Source organism: Trypanosoma melophagium (genome assembly GCF_022059095.1).
Source record: "Trypanosoma melophagium isolate St. Kilda chromosome Unknown ctg1segment0, whole genome shotgun sequence".
NCBI lineage: Eukaryota > Euglenozoa > Kinetoplastea > Trypanosomatida > Trypanosomatidae > Trypanosoma > Trypanosoma melophagium.
In genome coordinates, this window is record NW_027125132.1 from 882,245 (window position 1) to 903,743 (window position 21,499).

General features: G+C 41.1%; 10 protein-coding genes across 10 annotated transcripts; all 10 read left to right on the plus strand.

The window, feature by feature from the left end:
* Positions 1-286: 286 nt before the first annotated feature.
* LSM04_005714 (uncharacterized protein) lies at positions 287-796 on the plus strand (the record flags this gene model as incomplete). Its single annotated transcript, XM_067335601.1, has 1 exon — positions 287-796. One exon carries the CDS (start codon positions 287-289, stop codon positions 794-796), a length of 510 nt encoding a protein of 169 aa, XP_067195240.1.
* Positions 797-1,173: 377 nt separating this feature from the next.
* LSM04_001157 (Sphingomyelin synthase-like domain) lies at positions 1,174-2,226 on the plus strand (the record flags this gene model as incomplete). The annotated part of the gene is made up of 1 exon (XM_067335602.1): positions 1,174-2,226. The coding sequence occupies one exon, from the start codon at positions 1,174-1,176 to the stop codon at positions 2,224-2,226; it is 1,053 nt and encodes a 350-aa protein (XP_067194975.1).
* A 548-nt stretch (positions 2,227-2,774) lies between these two features.
* LSM04_007546 (PSP1) lies at positions 2,775-3,713 on the plus strand (the record flags this gene model as incomplete). The annotated part of the gene is made up of 1 exon (XM_067335603.1): positions 2,775-3,713. One exon carries the CDS (start codon positions 2,775-2,777, stop codon positions 3,711-3,713), a length of 939 nt encoding a protein of 312 aa, XP_067195356.1.
* Positions 3,714-7,963: 4,250 nt separating this feature from the next.
* Positions 7,964-9,052, plus strand: LSM04_003403 (Protein kinase domain; the record flags this gene model as incomplete). Its single annotated transcript, XM_067335604.1, has 1 exon — positions 7,964-9,052. The coding sequence occupies one exon, from the start codon at positions 7,964-7,966 to the stop codon at positions 9,050-9,052; it is 1,089 nt and encodes a 362-aa protein (XP_067195109.1).
* A 626-nt stretch (positions 9,053-9,678) lies between these two features.
* LSM04_008990 (uncharacterized protein) lies at positions 9,679-12,639 on the plus strand (the record flags this gene model as incomplete). Its single annotated transcript, XM_067335605.1, has 1 exon — positions 9,679-12,639. The coding sequence occupies one exon, from the start codon at positions 9,679-9,681 to the stop codon at positions 12,637-12,639; it is 2,961 nt and encodes a 986-aa protein (XP_067195454.1).
* A 268-nt stretch (positions 12,640-12,907) lies between these two features.
* Positions 12,908-14,458, plus strand: LSM04_005635 (uncharacterized protein; the record flags this gene model as incomplete). Its single annotated transcript, XM_067335607.1, has 1 exon — positions 12,908-14,458. One exon carries the CDS (start codon positions 12,908-12,910, stop codon positions 14,456-14,458), a length of 1,551 nt encoding a protein of 516 aa, XP_067195230.1.
* A 557-nt stretch (positions 14,459-15,015) lies between these two features.
* Positions 15,016-15,477, plus strand: LSM04_005242 (Ulp1 protease family; the record flags this gene model as incomplete). Its single annotated transcript, XM_067335608.1, has 1 exon — positions 15,016-15,477. One exon carries the CDS (start codon positions 15,016-15,018, stop codon positions 15,475-15,477), a length of 462 nt encoding a protein of 153 aa, XP_067195210.1.
* Positions 15,478-15,905: 428 nt separating this feature from the next.
* LSM04_004003 (Polyadenylate-binding protein/Hyperplastic disc protein) lies at positions 15,906-17,579 on the plus strand (the record flags this gene model as incomplete). Its single annotated transcript, XM_067335609.1, has 1 exon — positions 15,906-17,579. One exon carries the CDS (start codon positions 15,906-15,908, stop codon positions 17,577-17,579), a length of 1,674 nt encoding a protein of 557 aa, XP_067195148.1.
* Positions 17,580-18,052: 473 nt separating this feature from the next.
* On the plus strand, positions 18,053-19,531 carry LSM04_002984 (uncharacterized protein; the record flags this gene model as incomplete). The annotated part of the gene is made up of 1 exon (XM_067335610.1): positions 18,053-19,531. The coding sequence occupies one exon, from the start codon at positions 18,053-18,055 to the stop codon at positions 19,529-19,531; it is 1,479 nt and encodes a 492-aa protein (XP_067195085.1).
* A 434-nt stretch (positions 19,532-19,965) lies between these two features.
* On the plus strand, positions 19,966-21,468 carry LSM04_001016 (VLRF1/Vms1; the record flags this gene model as incomplete). The annotated part of the gene is made up of 1 exon (XM_067335611.1): positions 19,966-21,468. One exon carries the CDS (start codon positions 19,966-19,968, stop codon positions 21,466-21,468), a length of 1,503 nt encoding a protein of 500 aa, XP_067194966.1.
* Between the last annotated feature and the right edge of the window lie 31 nt (positions 21,469-21,499).

Sequence of the window (21,499 nt, forward strand, 5' to 3'; positions counted from 1 at the left end):
GTTTTCCCTCACCCTCCCTCGATTTGTGCTGTAATTTGCTTTTGCTGTGGAGTGGTAACAGGTGATATCAGTCTTGTGGATATATATATATATATATATATATATATATATGTTTTGCTTTCCTTTGTTGGTTCTTGTTTTTTTTCGATTTTTTAAATCATTATGATATTATTCTTTTTTGCTGTTGTTATTATTCTTTTTTTTTCCTATTTGTATCTTTCTTCTTATTCTTTACTCTTATGATGGACTGCACCTTTGTGTGTTTAAGGTGTTCCTTTTTCTCCCAATGGATGAAACCGCCGTTGTGCGTCTGCGTGTGAATAGATGTCTGATACGCTACGGCCACATTATACCACTCATCACTATGCTTGTCTGTATTGCCTTGGCGGGGAGCATAACAATTGTGCGGGAGGTGCAGTTTGAGCGTTCCAACCGCCATAATGCATATAACAGCACGAATAATAGTACTACTAATGGGGGTGGAGACAAATATACCGGTCCAGACACAAGTACTGCAAGGAATACAATAACAGAAACAGCAACCAACACTAGGACGACAACAGAAACACCAACAACAACAACAACGGCACCAACAACGAACACCGGAACAACAACAGAAACAGTTACGCCAACAAAAACCAAATCAGAAACGACGACTGTAATGATAACACCTACTAACACTGCAACAGCTACACCAACAAAAACAAGTACTATAACTACTGTAGGAGATGAAGTGAAGGACATGTCCATGCGTACTGTGACGCGGACATTGAAACTTCCGGAAACATCGAGGTGATATTACTATACCAACCAAATAATTGGTTCATTCTGTTTCATTTTTTCTTTTGTTTTCCGCTTGTTTTTCTTTTTTTTTATTGTAGAGAGTCGAATGTGAAGTTGCGGTTCTCTTAAGTAGCCTGCTACCAGGATTTTTTTTCATTTTGGTGTTATTTAGGCTCTTTTTTCTTGTTGCTGTAGTATTCCTTTGCTGGAAACCCAGTACGTCTCGTGGTTAGTCTACCCTCGTTTTCTTTTTTTTTCTTTTGTCTTTTGGAGATCCACTACTGCCACTATTGTTACTGATGTTCTGTGTTTCTTTTTTTTTTTTAACTTGCGTTCTCTTTTCGCTACTACTACTATTGATAGAGCAAGTTAGGTCGATCACGCTGTCAAATGCGACACGACTGGCTGCACCGACCGCTACCTCTAACCACACAGGTGCTGCGCCTCATTCCCGTATTCCTCTTATGTGTGATTCTCCTTGCAGTTGCGCTGATCATCACCAACGGTCGTATGCCGGACCCGAAGATAGTGCGTCCACTGCCAGACATTGGATTTGAGATCTTTCCAAAGGTTGCGTGGCTGGAGAAGATCACAGATGTCTGCATTGGCGCCCTCAACGCATTGAGTGTGGTGATTTTGTTTAAGTTATATCTCTTACACCGCCAAGACGTCGGAGAGGAGGAAATACGTTTGCCGTTTCAAGTGCCATTTCTCAGCCGTTTTGTATTTGGTGTGTGGGATGGAGGTATTGTGGGTGGAATACCACATCGCGATGTGCATCTTATCGCATTGGTGCGATTTCTCACAACGTATTCCATCATGCTTATATTCCGTGCGCAGGTGATTGTTATGACGTCGTACCCGGCAACAGACAACCAGTGTCAGAATCCCGTTCCCATCACTAATCCGTTTAAGAACGTTGTTCTCACCGTCGTTACACTCGGGTCTGGCTCTATTCATTGTGGAGATCTCATGTTCAGCGGACACACCATTATCATTACCCTTAACCTTATGGTACAGTGGACATATGGGCCAATGATTCACTGGATATTCCGACCCGTCTCGATTACAATTGTGCCATTCAGTTTGTATTGCATTATAGCATCACGCTCACACTATACAGATGACATCCTTGTCGCATTCTACGCAACCATCACAACATTTCTCGCTGTACCACACACACCAAAAGGGGTTCCGTGGCAGATGAATGTTTTGATCGGATGGTGGCCTTGCTGTGGTGCCAATTCGTTACCGGAAGAGGCGGACAACCAAACAATTGTTATTGTCACTGAAGAGCGTACAGCAGAAGAACTTCACATTAATGGAAGGGAAAAAGAAGTTGTGGGAGAAACAATTTCTACACCTATTATGGCAACAACAAGCGTGGAATTTGAAGACCCTAAGAGAGCAAATAACAGAGAGGACCTTCACTCACGCGAGTAGTATTTCAGAAATGGTGTAGTTGAATGATACTGATAAATACAGTTTTGCAATGATTTTTTTTTTTTCGTTTTTTTTTTTTTTTTTTCCTAGTAGCTCTGTATGCACTAACACATAAGCAGTGGGCTTATTTTGTCTGTTCCTTCCATTACGTGATTTCGCATCTATAGAGAGAGAATGAGATGGGTATCGAAGGAACTTTGGCCATCAGTTGAGACCTGATTGACGGTGATGATGGCAGTGGGAGTGGGGGGCGGTGGTTATGGTGGTGGAAATGTGCTCTTTAATTGATACTTGGTTTGCACCTTATTCTGATCGTTTATTCTTATTATCATCGTTATTGTTATTATTGTTTCTTGTTTCTTTCGTTCTTGTGCTTATATATTTCATTTCATTTGCTTTTTTTTCTTTTCTTTTAAATTTCAGCAGCACCTACTAGCCTGCTTCACGAAAAGAATTAAAAGAAAAAAATACAAATACAAATACGCTGAAAACAATAAAAACGAAGAGAGAAAGAAAACAAAGCCCAAACGAGAAAAAGACTAATTACAATGTTCCCTACTACTACGACTACTACTTCTACCACTGTGGCTGCTCCCCGTGTTGGTCACGGCATCAGAGTTATTCGCAGGTACCGCCATGATCCCTACGGGGCCCGCGTACTTGAGCCGCTTCCCGCCGTTCTCGCCGCCATTGCCGCCACCTCCACCTCCACCACTTCTTCCATTAATTCCGCTGGCGGATTAACACCGGCGACGAGCATTTCAACTCCGACAACCACAACAACACCAACGGCGGCGGGAGAAGAAGAGACCACCAACGCCGGGATGGACTGCGTGGCGCGTGATATTCTCCCAACAGTGCGAGGGAAGGGAACGGCGGTGTACACCGGTATTGTGGCGTTTAAGTACGGGGCGAAGGAGTTCAACACCACCACACGGGTGCGGGTGGGCGACGCCGTCGTCGTGGATGGAGACCGCGGGGAGGATCTAGGATTTGTTCAAAGCGTGACGGCCCAAAACATTGTTAATCATAATAATATTAATAATAATAACAATCACTTTGCATTGGTTGGGGAACGTGTACGCCGCATTGCCACCGCAGAGGATCTCCAGCAACACCAAGCACGAGCACAGAAGGAGGAAGAGGCGCTCTGCACTATGCGCATGCTCGCCAAGGAGGTGAAGTGTCCGGCGTTTATTCAGGATATCATGTACCAGTTGGATAGCCGCAAGATAACCGTTATTATCGCCAGAGAATCACGCTCGTATGTTGATTTCCGCCGCCTGCAACGTGCAGCCTTTGATGTATTCCGCTGCCGTGTATGGTGTGAGTACCTGGATGAGATCACCGCACCGCAGTTAGGCAGTGGCTGTGATGCCTCAGCTTCTACGCCTGCGCTGCAATTGCCACAGCGTCCACTGTACGGAAGGCGATCACGCTGCCAAGCGATAATGCCAGATTCCCGAGATATGATTGCCCAAGCGTAAGGGACGATTCCTTCTTTATTTCTCTTTTCCTTGTATGGATTTTGCATGGGGAACACGTACAAACAGACGCATACCCCCACGAAAGAATCCATATATATATATACACATAGAGAGAGAGAAAGAACTAAAAATGGGATAAACGGAGTAGTCTTGGGATGAATACTTCTTTGTTTTCCCCCTTTCCTCATATATACACACAAACACACACACAGGCACGCATACACACAATTACATACTATACTTATGGATGCAAAAAGAGAGAGAGATATGTCTTTCTTCCTTATGAACTATTTTAACTTCCTTCTGTTTGTTAGTTTTTTGTCAGAAATCAATCCTCTTAAAGACAAGAGAGAAATAAAATAATAAAGAAAAGAAAAGGATTAGGTATTCCTTATTTTCTTGGTTTCAACAGAGAAGTGAATCTGGGACTCTGGTATTAGCCCGCACCCTATTTCTTATGATTTCGATTCCTTTTGTTGCTGTTTGAATTTTTCTTTGTGATGGTAAAGCAACAAAATGGTCATGGCAAAATGAGGTGAATATTTTAGTGATTAAAGGAAAGAAGGAAAATATGAATATATATATATATATATATATATATATAAGAAAAGCAAACTGAAAAAGGTATAACCAATATCAAAAAAGGGATGAACTAGAAAGGAAAATAAATTAAACAGGGGAGTGCTTAAAGAAAAAGAGACTGAAATTCGCGTCACTTACTCTTTATGTATAAATAAGTATGTGCGTATTCTATGTGTTATGTGTTTGTTTGCGTGTGTGTGTGTGTGTGTGTGTGCACCATTGGTATATGTGTGAAGGCGGGCAAGATACCTTCAGCAACAAGAACATCATTTTAATATATAAAAAGAAAACAGAACGGCTCAAAAAAGCACGTTATTTCCTTTCACGTGTGTCGTACTATTCAATTGTTTTTAGTTCCATGTCCCTATATCTTTTTTTTCTTTTGTTACTTTGATACGATTTGACTTATGTTTCCTCTCCCCCCTCTTTGTCCGTTATTTCTCTCTCTTTCTTTGCCATTCTGTGGCTCTGTGTGTGTGCAGTTTGATTTGAACTTCCATCGTTAGAAGCGGAAAAGAGGAAGAACAGATACGGTGCGTATGTGTAGGATCACAGCTCTTTCTTTTCTTTTGTGTGTAATATTTTTACCTACGCTGATAAAATAATAATAATAATAATAATAATAATAATAATAATAATAATAATAATAATAATAATGAATAAGAAACTGTGAAAGAAAACTAGAAGTTAATTTTCTTCGCTTTTTATTATTATTGTTACTGCTATTATTGTTGTTACTTGTATTATTATGAAATATAACTGAAGATGGATATAAATATTTCTTTATTTTAAATAAATATGAAACTCATGGTATTGTGCACTAAAAAAGGACACTCGTGTGTAACTTCTACCCATGTTCTGTTTGACTTTCTTACTCTCCGGGGAACTTTTTCCCCGTCATTTTTTTTCTTTTTTTTACTTCTTCATTGTTTCCTGTTTTTATCTCTGCTTTCATAGGATGGAGCTGGACGAGGAATAATTTGAAGGACTTGATCTCACTTTTTACTCACCCCTTCTTTATGTTTTTTTTTTTTAGTAGTCCTTCTTTTTTTGTTGTTATATGTTTTTCGACTTTTTTTTTGTTAGTGTGTCTGTGTGTTTCGCTATTTTTCTATTTTCTCTCGTTCTTTTTCTTTTGTTTTTTGTTTTTTCTTTTTTTTTCTCCTGTTGATTTTTTGGCTTCAGTCAAAGCAGAAAAGACGAGGAATAAGCAGAGAAGTAGTGCGGCATCAAACCAAAAAGAAAAAGAAACCCCTCCTTTCACCAGCCCGGGCTGCAGCCAGAAGAACGACAGCAGGAATGGAGATTGGGAATATATACATATAGAGAGATATATGTATATGTATACTTATGGTGGCACGAGAAAAGAATAGAGGAAATAGAGAAGAAAGAAAGAAAAATGAAAACAATATCGGTGTGGTGAATAGTGCAGTTGAAAGGGAAGGAGAAGGAATGATTCACATTAACAAATATTTATGCGCTGCCGCTTTGATCTTTGTTTTTCATTTCTCAGTTCGATATATAGATATATGCTTTTTTTTTCTTTTTTTTTTCGTTCTCTTTCTCTCTTTCCTCAATTCCTTTGTTTTGATTATTTCCGTTTCTTACCTTTGGCTTGAACAGAAATAATTTCATCGTGTTAAATTTTTTTTCCTTCTGTTTACCTTGTATTATTATTGGACTTGTGTGTCTTTTTTCTTTTCTTTTCGCCTTAATTTTTTTTTCTTGCTATTTTTATTCATTTTTTTTTTTTTACTTCATGTGTTTCACTCGATCAACTTGTCTCCTGTGTAACGCCTCTCTGATTTTCCCTCCTTTTCCCGCTGGACTCTCTCTATTTAATTCTATTTAATATCTCTCCGTGGAGTGGCTTCAGTAGTGAGAGAGAAAAATAATGGGAAGAAGACGGTTGGAAACGGGAAAAAAGAGAGTCCATGCGGGTCTGATGAAAAAAAGAGAAAGAGTATATATATATATATATATATTGTAACGTGTATATGTATGTCTGTGTGTATGTGGACATGAAAAATAGAAAAGGCAAACTGTAACTATATGTAGATATAAATATATACGTTTGTTTATTTATAGTTATAAGATTGTACTGTGTTTGTATTTGACTGTCCTTTCACAATTTATATTTGTACTTTTCATATTTATTGCCTCATATTTCTTCACAACATCACATGTAATTTCTTTTCTTTTTCTCTCTTTCATCATTATTATCCCTATGCATGGACATGTTTCCCTTTGTGGCCGAGAAGTAAACCGTCCCCAATAATGGAGTGAAATATACCTTGAAGGAAAATAAATAATATATAAATAGAAAAAAGGGAAGAAGTTATGTTATTAAAAAAAAAAACTAAGAAAAAGGAAACGACACACAGCAACTGCATAGTGGTAAAGCAAAATTGCTTATGGAATAGGGGTAAATGGGGGGACTGAGAAAAATGAAAGAGATAAATAAATAAATATACATGTTTAAAAAAAAGGAAGATGAGGTGCAACAGCAACAACAAATAAGAATCGAAATAATAAAAAGGGGATGAGAGTGGTAATTTTTTTTTAATTAAATACGAATTTCTCACAAGCTACGGTTTGCTTTTTTTTTCTTGTATTCGCTTTGTTTTGTTATTGTTACTTTTTCCATGATGGAAGGAGATCAAAGACGAACAAAAGAAAAGAGAAAAAATGCTTTACTCTGTTTTGTGTTAACGATAGCACTTGTACCTATAACAGAGAAGGTAAGTAAAAAGTAAAAAAATAAAAAAAAGACAAATGAAGAAAAGAAATATATATGGTACGAAAAGGGGCTGGAGGAAAGAAAAAAGCAGCAAGCATTATACCAATGTCTAGGTGCTGAAATGTTTGCTGATGCTTCGTACGTGTTTTTTTTTTTTCATCACTATTGCTATTACTATTTCTATTGTTATTCCTTTGTTTTCAACTATTCCGAATATAAGGGAATGATACGCTTTATTGGATTGTCAGTGCATTTCTTTCGTGATTTTTTTTTCTGTTTTGTTTTAGGCACTGCTTTCCATCTCTAATCCTTATCTAAATAATGGAAATGTATTTATCCCGCATGTGATAGTACACCTGTTCTTTTTCTTTCACAGTTTTCAATATATATATATATATATACACTTTTTTTTCTTTCTTTTTGTCTCTTCTTATTTTAATTTTTTCATGATTTCTCCTTACTGTGATTAGAAGCGCTTCGCTTTCTGCGTACACCCACAAACACACAAAGGCATAAGAATAGAAGAAAGGGGAGTGTTGAAGGTTCGTGTCTGTTGCCAAGTGCTTTTCCCCACATTGTGGGAGGGAAAGGGAAATTTGTTTCTTCTCTTTCTATCGCCCTAAGATCACCTCCCAAATCTTAATAATTCTGTTTGTTTATTACTGTGTTTGATATTTACCTTTTTTTTTTTTTGCAGTTCCTATTATTAGAGAGAAGAGGGAAGTGGTCTTATTGCGTGCTCCCAGGGAATTCCATTATAAGAAGAGAATATATATATATATATATATATATATTTGCGTTTTGCATTTGGCCTGCGCATACCTGTGGGAGCCTTGTAAGGAACTGAGTGGAAAACTAAGAAAACGAACAAAAAAAAAAACAACACAAGAAAGAATAAGTGGACGAAATAATAATTGTAATTCTTTTAATGCAAAAGTACAAGATTCTAGGCAAGAAGGGTGAGGGAACATTTAGTGAGGTACTGAAGGCTCAGGACATAGAGACCAATAGACTTGTGGCTATAAAATGTATGAAGAAACCCTTCAAATCAAAAGAACAGGTTAATCGACTGCGAGAAATTCAAGCCGTACGACGTTTACAACCTCATCCTAATATTGTACAACTTATTGAAGTAATGTTTGATAAATCAACAGGACGTTTAGCCTTGGTGTTTGAGTTTATGGAGATGAATCTCTACGAACTTATCAGGGGACGTCGTCAATACCTTGGTGAGGAGAGAATCCGCAGTTACATGTATCAGTTATTAAAAGGACTTGATCATGCCCACCGTACAGGTTTATTTCACCGTGATATAAAACCAGAGAATTTACTTGTCAACGATGATGGCACGTTAAAAATTGCTGATTTTGGATCTTGCAAAGGTGTGTATTCTAGACAACCCCTAACGGAGTATACCTCGACACGTTGGTATCGTGCCCCTGAGTGTCTCTTAACAGATGGATACTATTCATACAAGATGGATTTGTGGAGTGCTGGGTGTGTGTTCTTTGAGATTATGGCATTATTTCCACTTTTTCCCGGTAGCAATGAACTAGATCAAATTCACAAAATCCATAATATACTAGGTACACCTCCGCCGGAAATATTAAACAAATTAAAGAGTTGCGGGACACACATGGACTTTGAATTTCCACAGAAGCAAGGCACTGGATTAGCGAAACTTCTTCCAAATGCTTCACGAGAAGCTTTAGATCTGCTGACAAAGTTGTTAACATACAATGAAGAGCAAAGAGGAACTGCAAAAGATGCCTTGCGGCATCCTTATTTCAAAACTTTACGTGATTCTGAGAAAAAGGCTAGACGTATGCGTTTTGAGCTCGATAAAGCTAACACGTTAGAATTAAGATTAGAAAATACGCTCCCTCACTTGAGTAATACCTCTTCACCCATGAAGTTAGCCCATACCGTGTCTGAGAATTTTTTAAATATTGGGACAGAAAATGCTACGGGGACGCAGGATCTTATCAATATGCTCTCCTCATTGCCTAAGATTTAAGAGGTATGAGTGTATATCACCTTTTCTTTTTTTTTTTTGTTGGTGTCTATATGAAGAATTTTTCTTTTTCTTTCAGATTTCGTTTTCCATTTCTAAAAGATGGGAAATCGAGTTGCCCTTCTTATTTATCACCCCAGTTCTTTTCATGTTGTTGTTGTTTTTTCAGTTATATATTTTCCTATTCCTTTTTTGTTTTTTTTTTGTTGACAGTTAGGTGTGGACGTTACCTGCTGTGGGGAACCTTACAATGCCATCTTATTATTGCTGTGTGTTCGTTTTGTTGCAAAGATTACTTGTGTCACTTACTGTGTTTTGTTTTTCGTATATATATATATATATATATATATATATATATGTGTGTGTGTGTAAGAATTGTTGCCTATGTGTTTACATATATGTAAAACTTTGGTTTGTTTTCTTTTCATGCCCCTTTTTTTTTCTTCTCCTCAGTACTTATTTTGCTGAACATTGTATGACACCCAACCCGGGTGAATCTTTACAGCTCTGCAAAATAAAAATAAAAAAACACCACTTTCTTCTCTTTCTATTTCTCTCTTTCTACTTATTTATATGGCCAATGGCAATGGAGTGTGTACACACATAAAAGCCACGCATTTCCGGCCGTCATGCTTCGAGCTCTGCGGCCCACGGCGGTGTTGCCGGCTGTTCGCTTTATTACGATTGGCGGCCGCCGCACACGTGGCGGTTTCAGTCGGCCGCTCGGCAAAAACCCGCAGGTGAAACAAGGCGTGACTGACGGGGTGCCGCGCCGCATTCCAGGCACAACGAAAGTAACGTACACAAACAAAAAGGGACGGACATTTGCTTTTTCCATTCCACTCGCCGAGATAACGCATCCACCGGTGAATTTAACGAATGCATCGGGTTCATGGAAAGAAATGGATACAAGTTTCTGTGATTTGGGGGATTTGGAGGATGATATGCCGTCCGCGGTGGATGATTGCCTTCAATTAAACCCAGAAGATCGTACGGTTGTACAGTTGTGTGAGGCATTTGTTTCGTTTTGCAAGGAGTATGTTTTGATGGATACAAGTGGAATGAAGAATACCCCATCACCTGGGGAACTTAACGTGGGTCCCGATTATGAACATTATGATCGACGATTAAAGCGAAAACGTCACTGGTTGGCTATACGGCATCGCTTTGAAGATGTACGACATATCATTTGGCCTGATAAACACGAGGCGGAGAAACTAACACATGATGGGACTTTATTAAGTCCTGCTGAAATGCTTAATGCCCTTCAATGGCTTGAGGCGGCTTCTACGTTTTGTGTGCGTAAGTTTCACCCGGCAGATGTTGTGGAGAAGGAGGAATTCTTACCGCTTGATCTGCATCGTGAAGTGGAAGTTGTAGCCCGCTATGCACGAAGTGATCCGACGCTATTTTGTGATAATAGTACGATTAATACTACTTCAACAGCACTAGAGCGGTTTATCACATGTGCAGCGTTATGTTGCAATCATGGCGTACCATTCTCTTCCTTCTTTGTGGCGGAACAAGAGATGAGGAATGATCTTCTTTCCACTTCCACTTCTTCTACCATTACCACTACTACTAGTAGTAGTAGTAGTAGTAGTAGTAGTAGTAACGATGCTGTTGTTTTAAGTAATGGAAAGTGTATTCTTACAAATATGCCTTGTGTTCAAACAGTATTTGGAGCTATTCGTATAATGAGTGTCATTGAAAGCGATAGTAGTGTTTATGGTTTCTCTGATATTTCTGGTATGGTGGTACATCGAGAAGTTATGCAAGGTCTCTCTAGACTGATGAGAGTAGAGGCGTTTGGAGAAAAAAATGCATTGGAAAATGTGGGGGAAAGTGAATTATGTACCATTATGCGTTTCTGTGTTGAAATTAAAGAACGAAACGCTGCATTCTTTACACAAACTGAAGTAAAAAAGAATGAAGAAGAAACATCATTTTTGGCCAAGTTTCAACAACTTTCACACATGGCTTTGACACGTTGTAAATATTTGTTATATCGCCTAGATGGACCCCGAACTCAAGTTATGAGTGAAGATGGTTTTATTCCTATTGTGGAAATGCAAAAACATGCGGAACTAACAAATAAGAACGCTCTTGTTCACTATAATTTGGGTATTCGAAGTGCTCAAGGACTACGACGTGTAAAACTTGGTGCAAAATCATCTGCACTACTTGCAGAACTTGTTGAACGATTAGAATTAAGTGAAAATAAGTCAAATGGAAATACATTGCTTTTAGATTTGGTACAACACTTATCACATAAAGCCGCCGCAAGTAAAGTCTCTGTTAGCCTCACTGAAGTAAATCGATTATTACCATTAATAGCACGTATGCAACGTGAAACACCTACAGGAATACTTCATGCTCGTTTTAAACGATTAATGGCTGTATTAGATACTGCTATTGGGGCAGCTATGCAGCAGGAACGTACAGTGGTAGAAGTTGTGAATTTGGTAGAAGGTCTTGCAGCGTGTAGCTTTTTACCTTCATCCTTTAAACAAGTGGAAATGGTATTGCTGCGATTGATGATGACTCAAGATTGTAGCATTACACAAGTGACAAGAATTTTAAAGGCATTATCAACTTTATTGAATTCAAAGGTTTCACAAGTGTTACTACAATCAGCAGCTACCCATGTCACCATCATAACAAATTCATTTACTAAAGAGGAAGAGGAGGAGGATGATAACGGTAGTAATAACAGAGACAACAAAATCGCAGAACAATTAGTTGAGTTACTAGAAGCACTTGAATACTGTGGGTATACAGCTTTACCAGGACTTGTCGCACTTTGTCGTGAAAAGTGCTTTCCTGTGGATATACAGCTTTCTTTAAAAGGACGTTGCAGTTATGCTTCACTTCTCGCATCCGCTGCGATTTCTATACGAGATAAAGATGAATTAATGTTTCAAACTATGGTAATAGAGGGTCGTCAACATTTTGTTGAATATGCTCGAAACTCACAAGAAAAGGATTTAAATCGATACGTGAATTGTATTACTGGATTAAATACTGTAGGGTTTGATAAAATAACAGAGATTGAAGACATTCGTTTAGGTTTAATATCCTATCTTAAAAGTCCCTGTGTTACTCTTGAATCTTGTTCCATTATGCCGGCGATTACTTTAGCTGCCATGATAGAAAATATTTATGCTTGGTGTGAGAAGTTAAAAGCATCATGTCCTGACGTTATATCTTCTTTTGAGAAGGCTTTGCTGTTGAAACTTCTCCCTACAAATGAAGAATCAACATCAACATCATCAACAACAATAACAACAACATCTTTAGCCGAAGAGTTACTAGAAGCTGCATGTCGTGTAGTGGGAATAGAACAAGCTTCCGTGGATTTACGTAAAGCAGCCGCAGAAATACTTGGTAGTGCTATTCTCAGCGCTGAGGCAGCAGCAGCTGATGCGTTGGAATCCGTAAAACATCCATCACATCATCAACGCTCGTTTGAGGTGGTGGCGCTGGCCACGGCGGAGAGAAAGAGTAATCACACAGAGACTATACTGCGTTACTGTGCCGCACTGCAGCAGAGTGGAATGGCACATCATGTGGAGAGTTCTGTCTTGTAGCGTTTATGGAGAGAAGAAAGGAAAAAAGAAAAAGACAGAAAAAAAAAAACGTCGTCACAACTGAAACGAAAAGAAGCAAAGAAAAAACATAACAAAAAACAAAACAAAAAAAAACAAAAAAAAAGGAAAAGGAGGGTCTTTGGGGACATGTATTTGAATCTGATTTTCTTCATTGAAATACTGTAGTTTCTTTTCTCTCTCTTCTCTTTCTAATGTGTCTCTATACTTCTCCTGTATGCCTCCCTGTTGGAAATAGTTCATTAGGATGATGAATGCCTCATTCTCTGGCGGTGGTATACGGCCGCTATCGGCCCCCCCACGTTTGCGGGATGTTATGGGAGCCTCCACCACTCCCCCGGACCCCCTCGCCGGGAAGTCTCTCCTTTCCTCCCGGTGGGACCGGCGTAATGCAGACATTCTCAGAGATGCCGTCGAATACCGCCGAGTGGCGTACGTTGATGATATTGGTCTCATGATGGCGCTCATGCAACACGCCCAACCATCACTCCCACCACGTGCCACAAGACCGGTGAAAAATGCAGAGGCTGAGCAGAGCTCAGAATGTCAATCGTATATTAAGAATTTAACACGCGCTATCGAAGAAGGGGTAGTAAGGAAACGAGGTCCTCGTTTAAAGAGTGGGTCTCCGAGAGAAGCGGCTACAACCGTAACAACAACAACTACTACTACTAATACGACTGCTACTATGGCGCCAACATCAGCAGCAGCAGCAGCTGGAACGGGAGTAGGAGCGGGAGTGCATAGCGTCTCCTCTGATACTACCAAATGTGATGGAGTCACATCAGAGGAGAAGGGGGCGTTGCAGATGTGGGAAGGGGAACAAGAAGAAGAAAAGGAAAAAGAAGAAGGGAATGGTCAAAGGGAACAGGGAACTATAGGTGGTGGTGCATTTGTGTGTAATTCAGGCCGTTCACTTTTAAATACAATAGCTAGGGGACGGTTTCCTATGCATAACAACGCATCCTTATCCGATGTTGTTCGAAATTGGGGAAAGAAAGAAGGAGGACGTGGTAAAAAATGTGTGACATCTAATGATAGTCTTGAAACACATTCTAGACTTCTAAATCGACTAAAACGTGAACCTGTCCGTATTTGGCGAGTTATTCATGATATCTCGACAGACCCACCTTCTTCTTCACCTATTGCGGATCGACAGCGAAAGAGTTATGATGTATCTGAGGATTGGAAAATTGCTGGAAAATGGCGCCACAAATTTGACCATGTGATTTATGCAGATCAAATTAAGGTAAATGATTCACTTGCGGTAAGAGATCGTTGTCGTCATATGGTTATTCGACATGAAACGATCTCTAGTGGGCAACCTCCGTTAACTGCGTTACAGAATACGTTTAACGAGAATAGAAGCCGTCCCTTTACGGCACCATGTATACCAGTGAAGACAACTACTGGAGGGGATTGTGTAAAGAGTAGCGTGTGGATCCGGCGTGCGAACGAAATTGCACTTGAAAGGGAAAGAGAATATCTTATAAAAGTGATTCGCCGATTTGAACTACGCGAAGCGGCGGCCTCCCTTTCTAAGGAAGCTGTTGAGTCTTTACGGGATGACCTCATTAAACTTATAAGGTTTTGGCCATGTGACTACAGAAAACGTCACATATTTACTAAAAAAAACTTTGTTAAGTGGATGAGAAGAAGACATAATTTACCGTCTACCGTAGGCATTGTAGGAGATGGTACAGATATCACAAGTTTAACAGAGTCTATGGAGTCCCGAGCAGAGGCAGCTTTTATTGAATATGTGTTAACTATTTTGCCAAGTAGCCACAGTACTCAATAGAATGTAACAGAATGTGAGTTGCGTTGAACCTTCTCGTATGGGAATGATGGTTTATTGTTTTTTTTTTTTTTGTGTGTGTGTGTGTTGCTTTGACGAGAGAATAAAAGGGTAGAGGAGAGGTGTGTGATTTTCGGTTTTTTTTTCTGTTTTTTTTCAGGACATTTTTTTTCCCCCCTTCATCTGGGTGAGTGGGTGAGTCTGTCTCCGCTGCTGTGGACACCAAGTCCCAGCTCCTCATGTTCTCCTATTTCTTTTTTTCTTTCTATCTCTTTTTAGGCAGTCAGCGTCTGCTGGACGTCGCTTTACATCTAATATATATATATATATATATATATATATATATTCACACAATCATAAAGACATACCATATTATAATATTATTCTATTCTATATATTATTATTAGACGTTCAGACTGGCGCTTGGTGATGATGATGTGGCGTCCCTCCGCCCCGACGCTGCGGTAACGGAGGGCGTCATTCTTCACGTCTTCGCGAAGGCCGCCGCCCACGCCGCCCAGCCCGATCTTCTTCTGCTCGACCCCACCGTCGCCCACACGATGTATGCCTTTCGAGACCCCGCACTGGGGCCGCTGGCGGAGATATGCCGAGCATGTCTGGTGGTGATTCCCATCGCCGACTATGATGCGCAGGACGGGGATGGGGATCATTGGAGTATTCTTTTGTTGCAACGCGAGAGTGTGGAGACATCGTTTCACGCCTTTCGTCTGGATAGTCTTGGTGATCGAAATAAAAATTTGTCCAATTATTTCCTTTCATTGCTTCGTGAAAGTGAAATGTGTAGAGATTGTATTCCAGAATCAAGTGAAGTTCTTGATGGTTTTCCTTCTCAAACCAATGGTACTGACTGTGGCTGCTTCGTTTGTCTCGCTGCTCTTCATATTGCAGAGGTTTTGCGGGAGGGCGTTAGTTGTAACACCCCGTTTGTGTTTCCTCAAACGTGGGATACAGAACAGTTCCGGCGCAATTTACTTCAGGAAGCATTGAGTTTGCGTCACTAGTTGTTTGTTGGCGGTATCTATGTGCAAGTATCTGTATATGCTTCTCGATGCGTATGTGCATGAAAAATAAAATAAAGGAAGAACGTGGGGCAGGTTTTTTTTTTTTTTTGGAGGGTTTCGTGTAAACGTGAGTCCTAGTGTACAAGGCTCTTCATCATTTCTGTATTTTTTTTTATTTTCGATATCCCCAATATTTAATCTGTTTTTCTTTTTCTCTCATTATGTTTTTTCCCTCTTTGCTTTCATGTCTCTTCTCTGTTAAGGCCCTCTTCGGCTAAACCACTATTCGAGTAAAAACAAGAAAGGGAAAAACAATCGCGTAAGGAAAAAAAGGCCTTAAAGGCAATAAACACTCCCAAGAGAGGAAAGGAACCGAAAGAAATAAGAACAGTACCAAGCCCGAAAGAGAATCTTTAAAAAAAGTAAGTATGACGGCTACTCAGGAAGAAATCACTCCCACCGTTCACGTCACAAAGCCACTTCAAGTGGCCTCACTCTACGTTGGTGACCTTGACCCTGCAATTAATGAACCACAGTTGGTAGAGCTCTTTAAGCCATATGGAACTATTCTGAATGTTCGTGTGTGCCGCGATATTATCACGCAAAGATCTCTGGGTTATGGATATGTGAACTTTGACAGTCCTGAAAGTGCAGCAAAGGCCATGGAAGCATTGAACTTCAAACGCGTGGGAGAAAAGTGTGTTCGCATTATGTGGCAACAACGCGATCCCGCACTCCGCTATAGCGGTAATGGTAATATTTTTGTCAAGAATTTGAAGAATGAAGTGGACAGCCGTGCACTCAGTTTAATCTTTAAAAAGTTCGGTGATATTCTTTCCTGTAAAGTAATGGAGGATGAAGGTGGTAAGAGCCGTGGATACGGTTTCGTACACTTTAAGGAGGATGATGCAGCTAAGGATGCCATTACCAAGATGAACGGTGATAAAGAAAATGCTGATGAAGCGAAAGCAGGATTATATGTCGCCAATTTTATTCGCCGAAATGCTCGTCTTGCTGCTCTTGTGGCAAATTTCACTAATGTATACATCAAACAAGTATTACCTACTGTGGACAAGGATATTATTGAAAAATTCTTTTCAAAATTTGGTGGTATTACAAGTTCTGCCACGTGTAAAGACAAGAATGGACGAGTGTTTGCTTTCTGTAACTTTGAAAAGCATGATGATGCAGTAAAGGCAATAGAGGCATTCCATGATCAGGTTATTGAAGGTGTCACAGCACCAGGAGAGAAACTTTATGTGCAGCGTGCTCAACCAAGGAGTGAACGATTAATCGCCTTGAGACAGAAATACATGCAATGTCAGTCTCTTGGAAATAATCTCTACGTACGTAACTTTGATCCTGATTTCACAGAGAAGAACTTACATGAGTTATTCCAAGAATATGGTGATATTCGAAGCTGTCGTGTGATGACAGACGCCAATGGCAACAGCCGAGGCTTCGGTTTCGTCAGTTTTGAAAATGCTGATCAAGCCAATGCTGCACTTCGCGAAATGAATGGACGTATGCTGAATGGCAAACCCCTTATTGTCAACATTGCCCAACGACGAGATCAGCGCTACACGATGCTACGCCTGCAGTTCCAACAACGTCTGCAAATGATGATGCGGCGGATGCAGCCCGCACCGTTTGTCGCACAGGGACCGGGACCACAACGCCGCAATGCACGGAACGCCCAACGCGGCGGCGGTGGTGGTGCTGGCCGCCATCATCAGGCCCCTCAGCAACAAATGCCTGCGCCACACCCACAGCCGGATATGTTCTCCACGCCCTCCATGGCATTTACGGCGCAGCGAACACCGCAGCCCTCTCCTGGTGTAGCACCCGACACCCCACCACTGCCACCCATCACGGCTGAAGATTTACGTACCATGACAGTGGATGAGCAGCGGGCGGCTTTGGGTGATCGTCTGTACATCAAGGTCTTTGAAATTGCCCCAGATCATGCACCAAAGATTACTGGCATGTTTTTGGAGATGGATCTTAAGGACGCATTTACGCTCCTGTATAACCAGAAATTACTCCATGAAAAGGTAACTGAGGCATTGTGTGTCCTCAAGGCTCATGGGACAACCGCATAAAGAAAAATATATATATATATATATATATATATATATCATTTTATTTACTTAAGTTAAAAAAAAATCATTCATAAAAGTTTTCTGCTAAACAAGTCCGTAGAGCACGAGAAAAAGAAAAGAAAACAAAGAAAAAGTGGAACAAAAAAAAGATTTTTTTTTTTTTCCGTGTTTCTTCTTTGCTGGGCAAACAAGGTTAAAGAAAAAAGAGTTGAGAAACAGGTTCAATGGTTCTTTGCCTCCCTGGTGCTCTTCCTCTTCTATTTTTTTTTTCTTTTTCTTTTTCTTCATCTTTTATTTTCCCTGCTCGTCTTTCTGGCTAAACTGCTCGATACTATTTTGACTACTACTCTCATCATAACGTATACATACGTCCATATATAGATATATACACTATCACCTGCATGTTTTTTTTTTTCTCCTCTTCTTTCTTTCTCTTTTTCTCTTTCTTAGGTTGTAGTGGGTGTGGGAGGGCGATGCACCAAAACCCGTATCTAGCGCAATACTTCAGCGCCTCCCCCGACACCAGTGTGGAGAACGACGCCCCGCCCTTCGTCCGCTCGGGGCATATGCGGCAGCGGGTGTTCCGTCCATCCGCGCGGAGTGGGGCCTTCACGCCGCCTTCAACCCCCGCCGCCGGACGCCCGCCGCTCTCCCCCGCCAGCTCCCGTCACTCCACCCCTGTGGAGACAAACGGGCAGCAGCATCCAAACTTCCCATTACTCGTGAATGGAATGCCGGAAAACTTGCAGAAATTAGTAGTGTCCCCACGAGGGGGAAAGGTAGAAGGTGGTGGTGTCCCTAACTGGGAATCAATGATTAGACATTCCCACGATGTCATCGCACAGGCAAAGGAGCTTCTGAACATCGAAAACTTTTCTGAGGTAAATGATGTGGGAAGCAGCGCTAAACAAGTGGTGTACATGGCGTCTCAGACAGAGTCGAAAAAAGAAAAAGAAGTTATACCTGATGGAGTTATAAGTGATAGTCTAGCCCATACAGAGATAGTGAAAAAAGCTGAAGAAGTATCAAAAGAGCCAAATTCTGTTGTTCTACAGGAAGAAGAAGAAAAAATGGAAGTAAATAAGGGAATCGTTGTATCAAACTCTAAAACAGTGTGTGTGGAGTCGAAACCTTCCGTGTGTAATAATTATGATAGGAAAATCACACAAATTCCGGTGGAATCAACTATACCAGAGGCAAAGTGTTTGGTAGTAACCTTAAACCCAAATTCAGCTGAATGTCTTGCAAAGCGGCTAACACGCCGCCCATCGTATGCTTTCGCGTTTCAGAAAAATCACAATTCTATAGTGAGTGATTTAAATGAACATCCTAGGATTCCATGCGTGGTTGTTGAGGAAAAACTTGTATCTAAATCTCGTAGCAAAGAGCAAAAACTCGGATCTAGTTCTAAGGAGAAGAAAAAAAAGGAGGAGGGTGTCATCTCTGTAGCTTCGCTCTATGGTATCCTAGAAAGACTCGCAGACGTTGTACACCCACGCTCTGTTGACCCTGTGGGTTCTAATAGTAAAAAGACAAGCTTGGATACCTCACATGAACGGAGGCGAAATCCTAACGATTCAATAGAAGATCATCGCGAGCGTGGTGGGTTGCAAAAAAGGGATAATACACGACGTTTTGTTCCGACTCCACAGGTCATTGTGGGTAGTGCACCTCATATTAATAATAACGAACCAGTTGTAGGGAATGACGTTAATATACCTAGTGGTGTGCTGCCGACTTCACAACTCGCAAAGTGTGGTGTTAGCCCACACCGTATTGTTCCCCAACGTGCACCCAGCGCTCGGCGTACAAGCTTCAACCGTACATCAGGGACTCCTGGCTATGCATTGCCAACAGAAAGTTGGCTTTGCAAAGGAGCCGAGATAAGTGATGTTCAGGTGGATACTAGCTCTATTCCAAATGGTATGATACCGAAAGGACCGCTACACTGAATTCTGTGGGGTAGTAGTGAGGGCGGTGTCTACATTGTAATAAAAGAGCTACTGTAATGTTATTGTATAGAGAGGGATGACTCCTCTGTTTGCCATTTGTACCTTGTGCAGACTTGGATGAGTAAATTTTTTTTGTTGTTTTTTTTTTTCTCGTAATACAAAAACCCTTAGTCAGGTGCAAAAACATTGTTTCCTTTTTTTTCTACTCTTATGTAGAGCTTTTTTTTGCTCTCAGTGACTTTTCTCATTGTTTTCTTCATAGTCCTTTTCTTTATATTCCTTTTTGCTTTTGTGTGTTTGTTTCTTTTTTCGTTTATCCCTTGCTAAAGCACGCTCTCGTGGATGGGGTGTGGAGGGTTCACAGAAGTAGTACAAGGTTGCTTACATACGCCCACCAAAATAATTTTTGGAACAGAAAAAAAAAACGAAAAGAAATGTCAAGTTTAGGTGAAATAGAGCAGTTAATAAAGGCTACACGAATTTCCCTGGCTACACCGCCTCGCAACGCGTATGAAGCTGAGAACACCTACAACGCCAATATTGAACGTCTCAGAGATGTTCGGGAAAAACTTAGTCGTTTTAGTGGCGAATATGTCGAGCGATTGATCAATGAAATGGATAAATTGGAGCAAGAGGTTCATGCAACTGTAATAAGGCAAACAAATCCTGTGGATGCCCTACTTCAGTTGGACTTTACAGCGGAGGAGGGTGAAAATGAGAATGGTGATGATGAAGAGTTACTAGCAGCAGAACGAGAAGTGGGGAAGAAGCTTGATAGCAAAAAGAAACAAGGTGGACGCAAGACAAAGGCAAAGGCAAAGGCAGAGAAGCAGGCAAAGACAGAAGATTCTCAGAAGGAGACCATATTGGACGAGAAAGAAGAGAAAAGAGTATTGGTATCTGCGGTTTCGCATCAAGAGCAACTAGAACCGTTCCAGGGTGATGAAGGGGAAATTGTAGAAGTCGCCAAATTCACTGGCTGTAACAGTAGTGAAATACCACAAGAAGCAGTTGGACCGGGACGTTGCGTGTTGATTCCGAATACACCCCTAGCTCGTCTAGATTTTACTACATCTGTAGAATATGACGGTATTTTGTGTCGGTGCCGTGTAACACTACACCGTGCAGTTGTTACCGCACTTACATATGGTACACCTGTAACAGAGACAGTTGAAATAGTGCCTGAAGACATTGTGGTTCCTGTTGAAAATGAAAATGATAACTCTTACTCTGAAAATCTGACTGCTGAAGCCAAGGGAGAAGAAGCAGAAGAAGAAGAAGAAAAAGAAAAGGGATCAGAGTCTGAAGAAGATTCTCTTACTGCTGAGCTTTCAAAGCAGTTAATTGCAGAGTATGATGCGATGCAGGAAGAAAAGGAAGAAGACGATGGCGGTTCCAAGTTATTACCCCAAGATGTACCACCCAAACTATGTAACTCACTGCGTTCATTTACTTTTTTACCATGGGTTATTCTCATGTGCCACGGTGGCTACTTTGCAGGTGGTGTATTCATGGATGGAAAAGCCGTGGTGCACAAGTCATTTCAGCGCTACGTTGTGCGTAAGAAGCAGGGCGGAAAGCAGTCCTCCCACGAGAAGGATGGCGGCGGGAGTTACGGCAGCATCGGCTCGCAGATCCGCCGGGCGCAGGAGTTCAAGTGGCGGCTGGACGTGCGGGATATTCTCCTCCGCTGGCGGCCGTACATCGACGCGGCGGCGCTGGTGCTTTACGTCGCCCCGGGGCCGCAGAACCGCGCCGTTCTGACGGACTTCTCGCAGCTCCCGCCGCTGCCGGGGCGGCCGTTCTCGCCGGTGGGACTGCGGGACCCGCGTGTGCGGCGAGCCCCACTGACAACACATAAACCATCGTTTCAGGAGGTGCAGCGCATTTATCAGCTTCTCTCCACCTGTACCGTTGAGTATATTCAATCTCTTTAAGTAAAACGGGGGTGAAGGCTGAGGGGGGAAG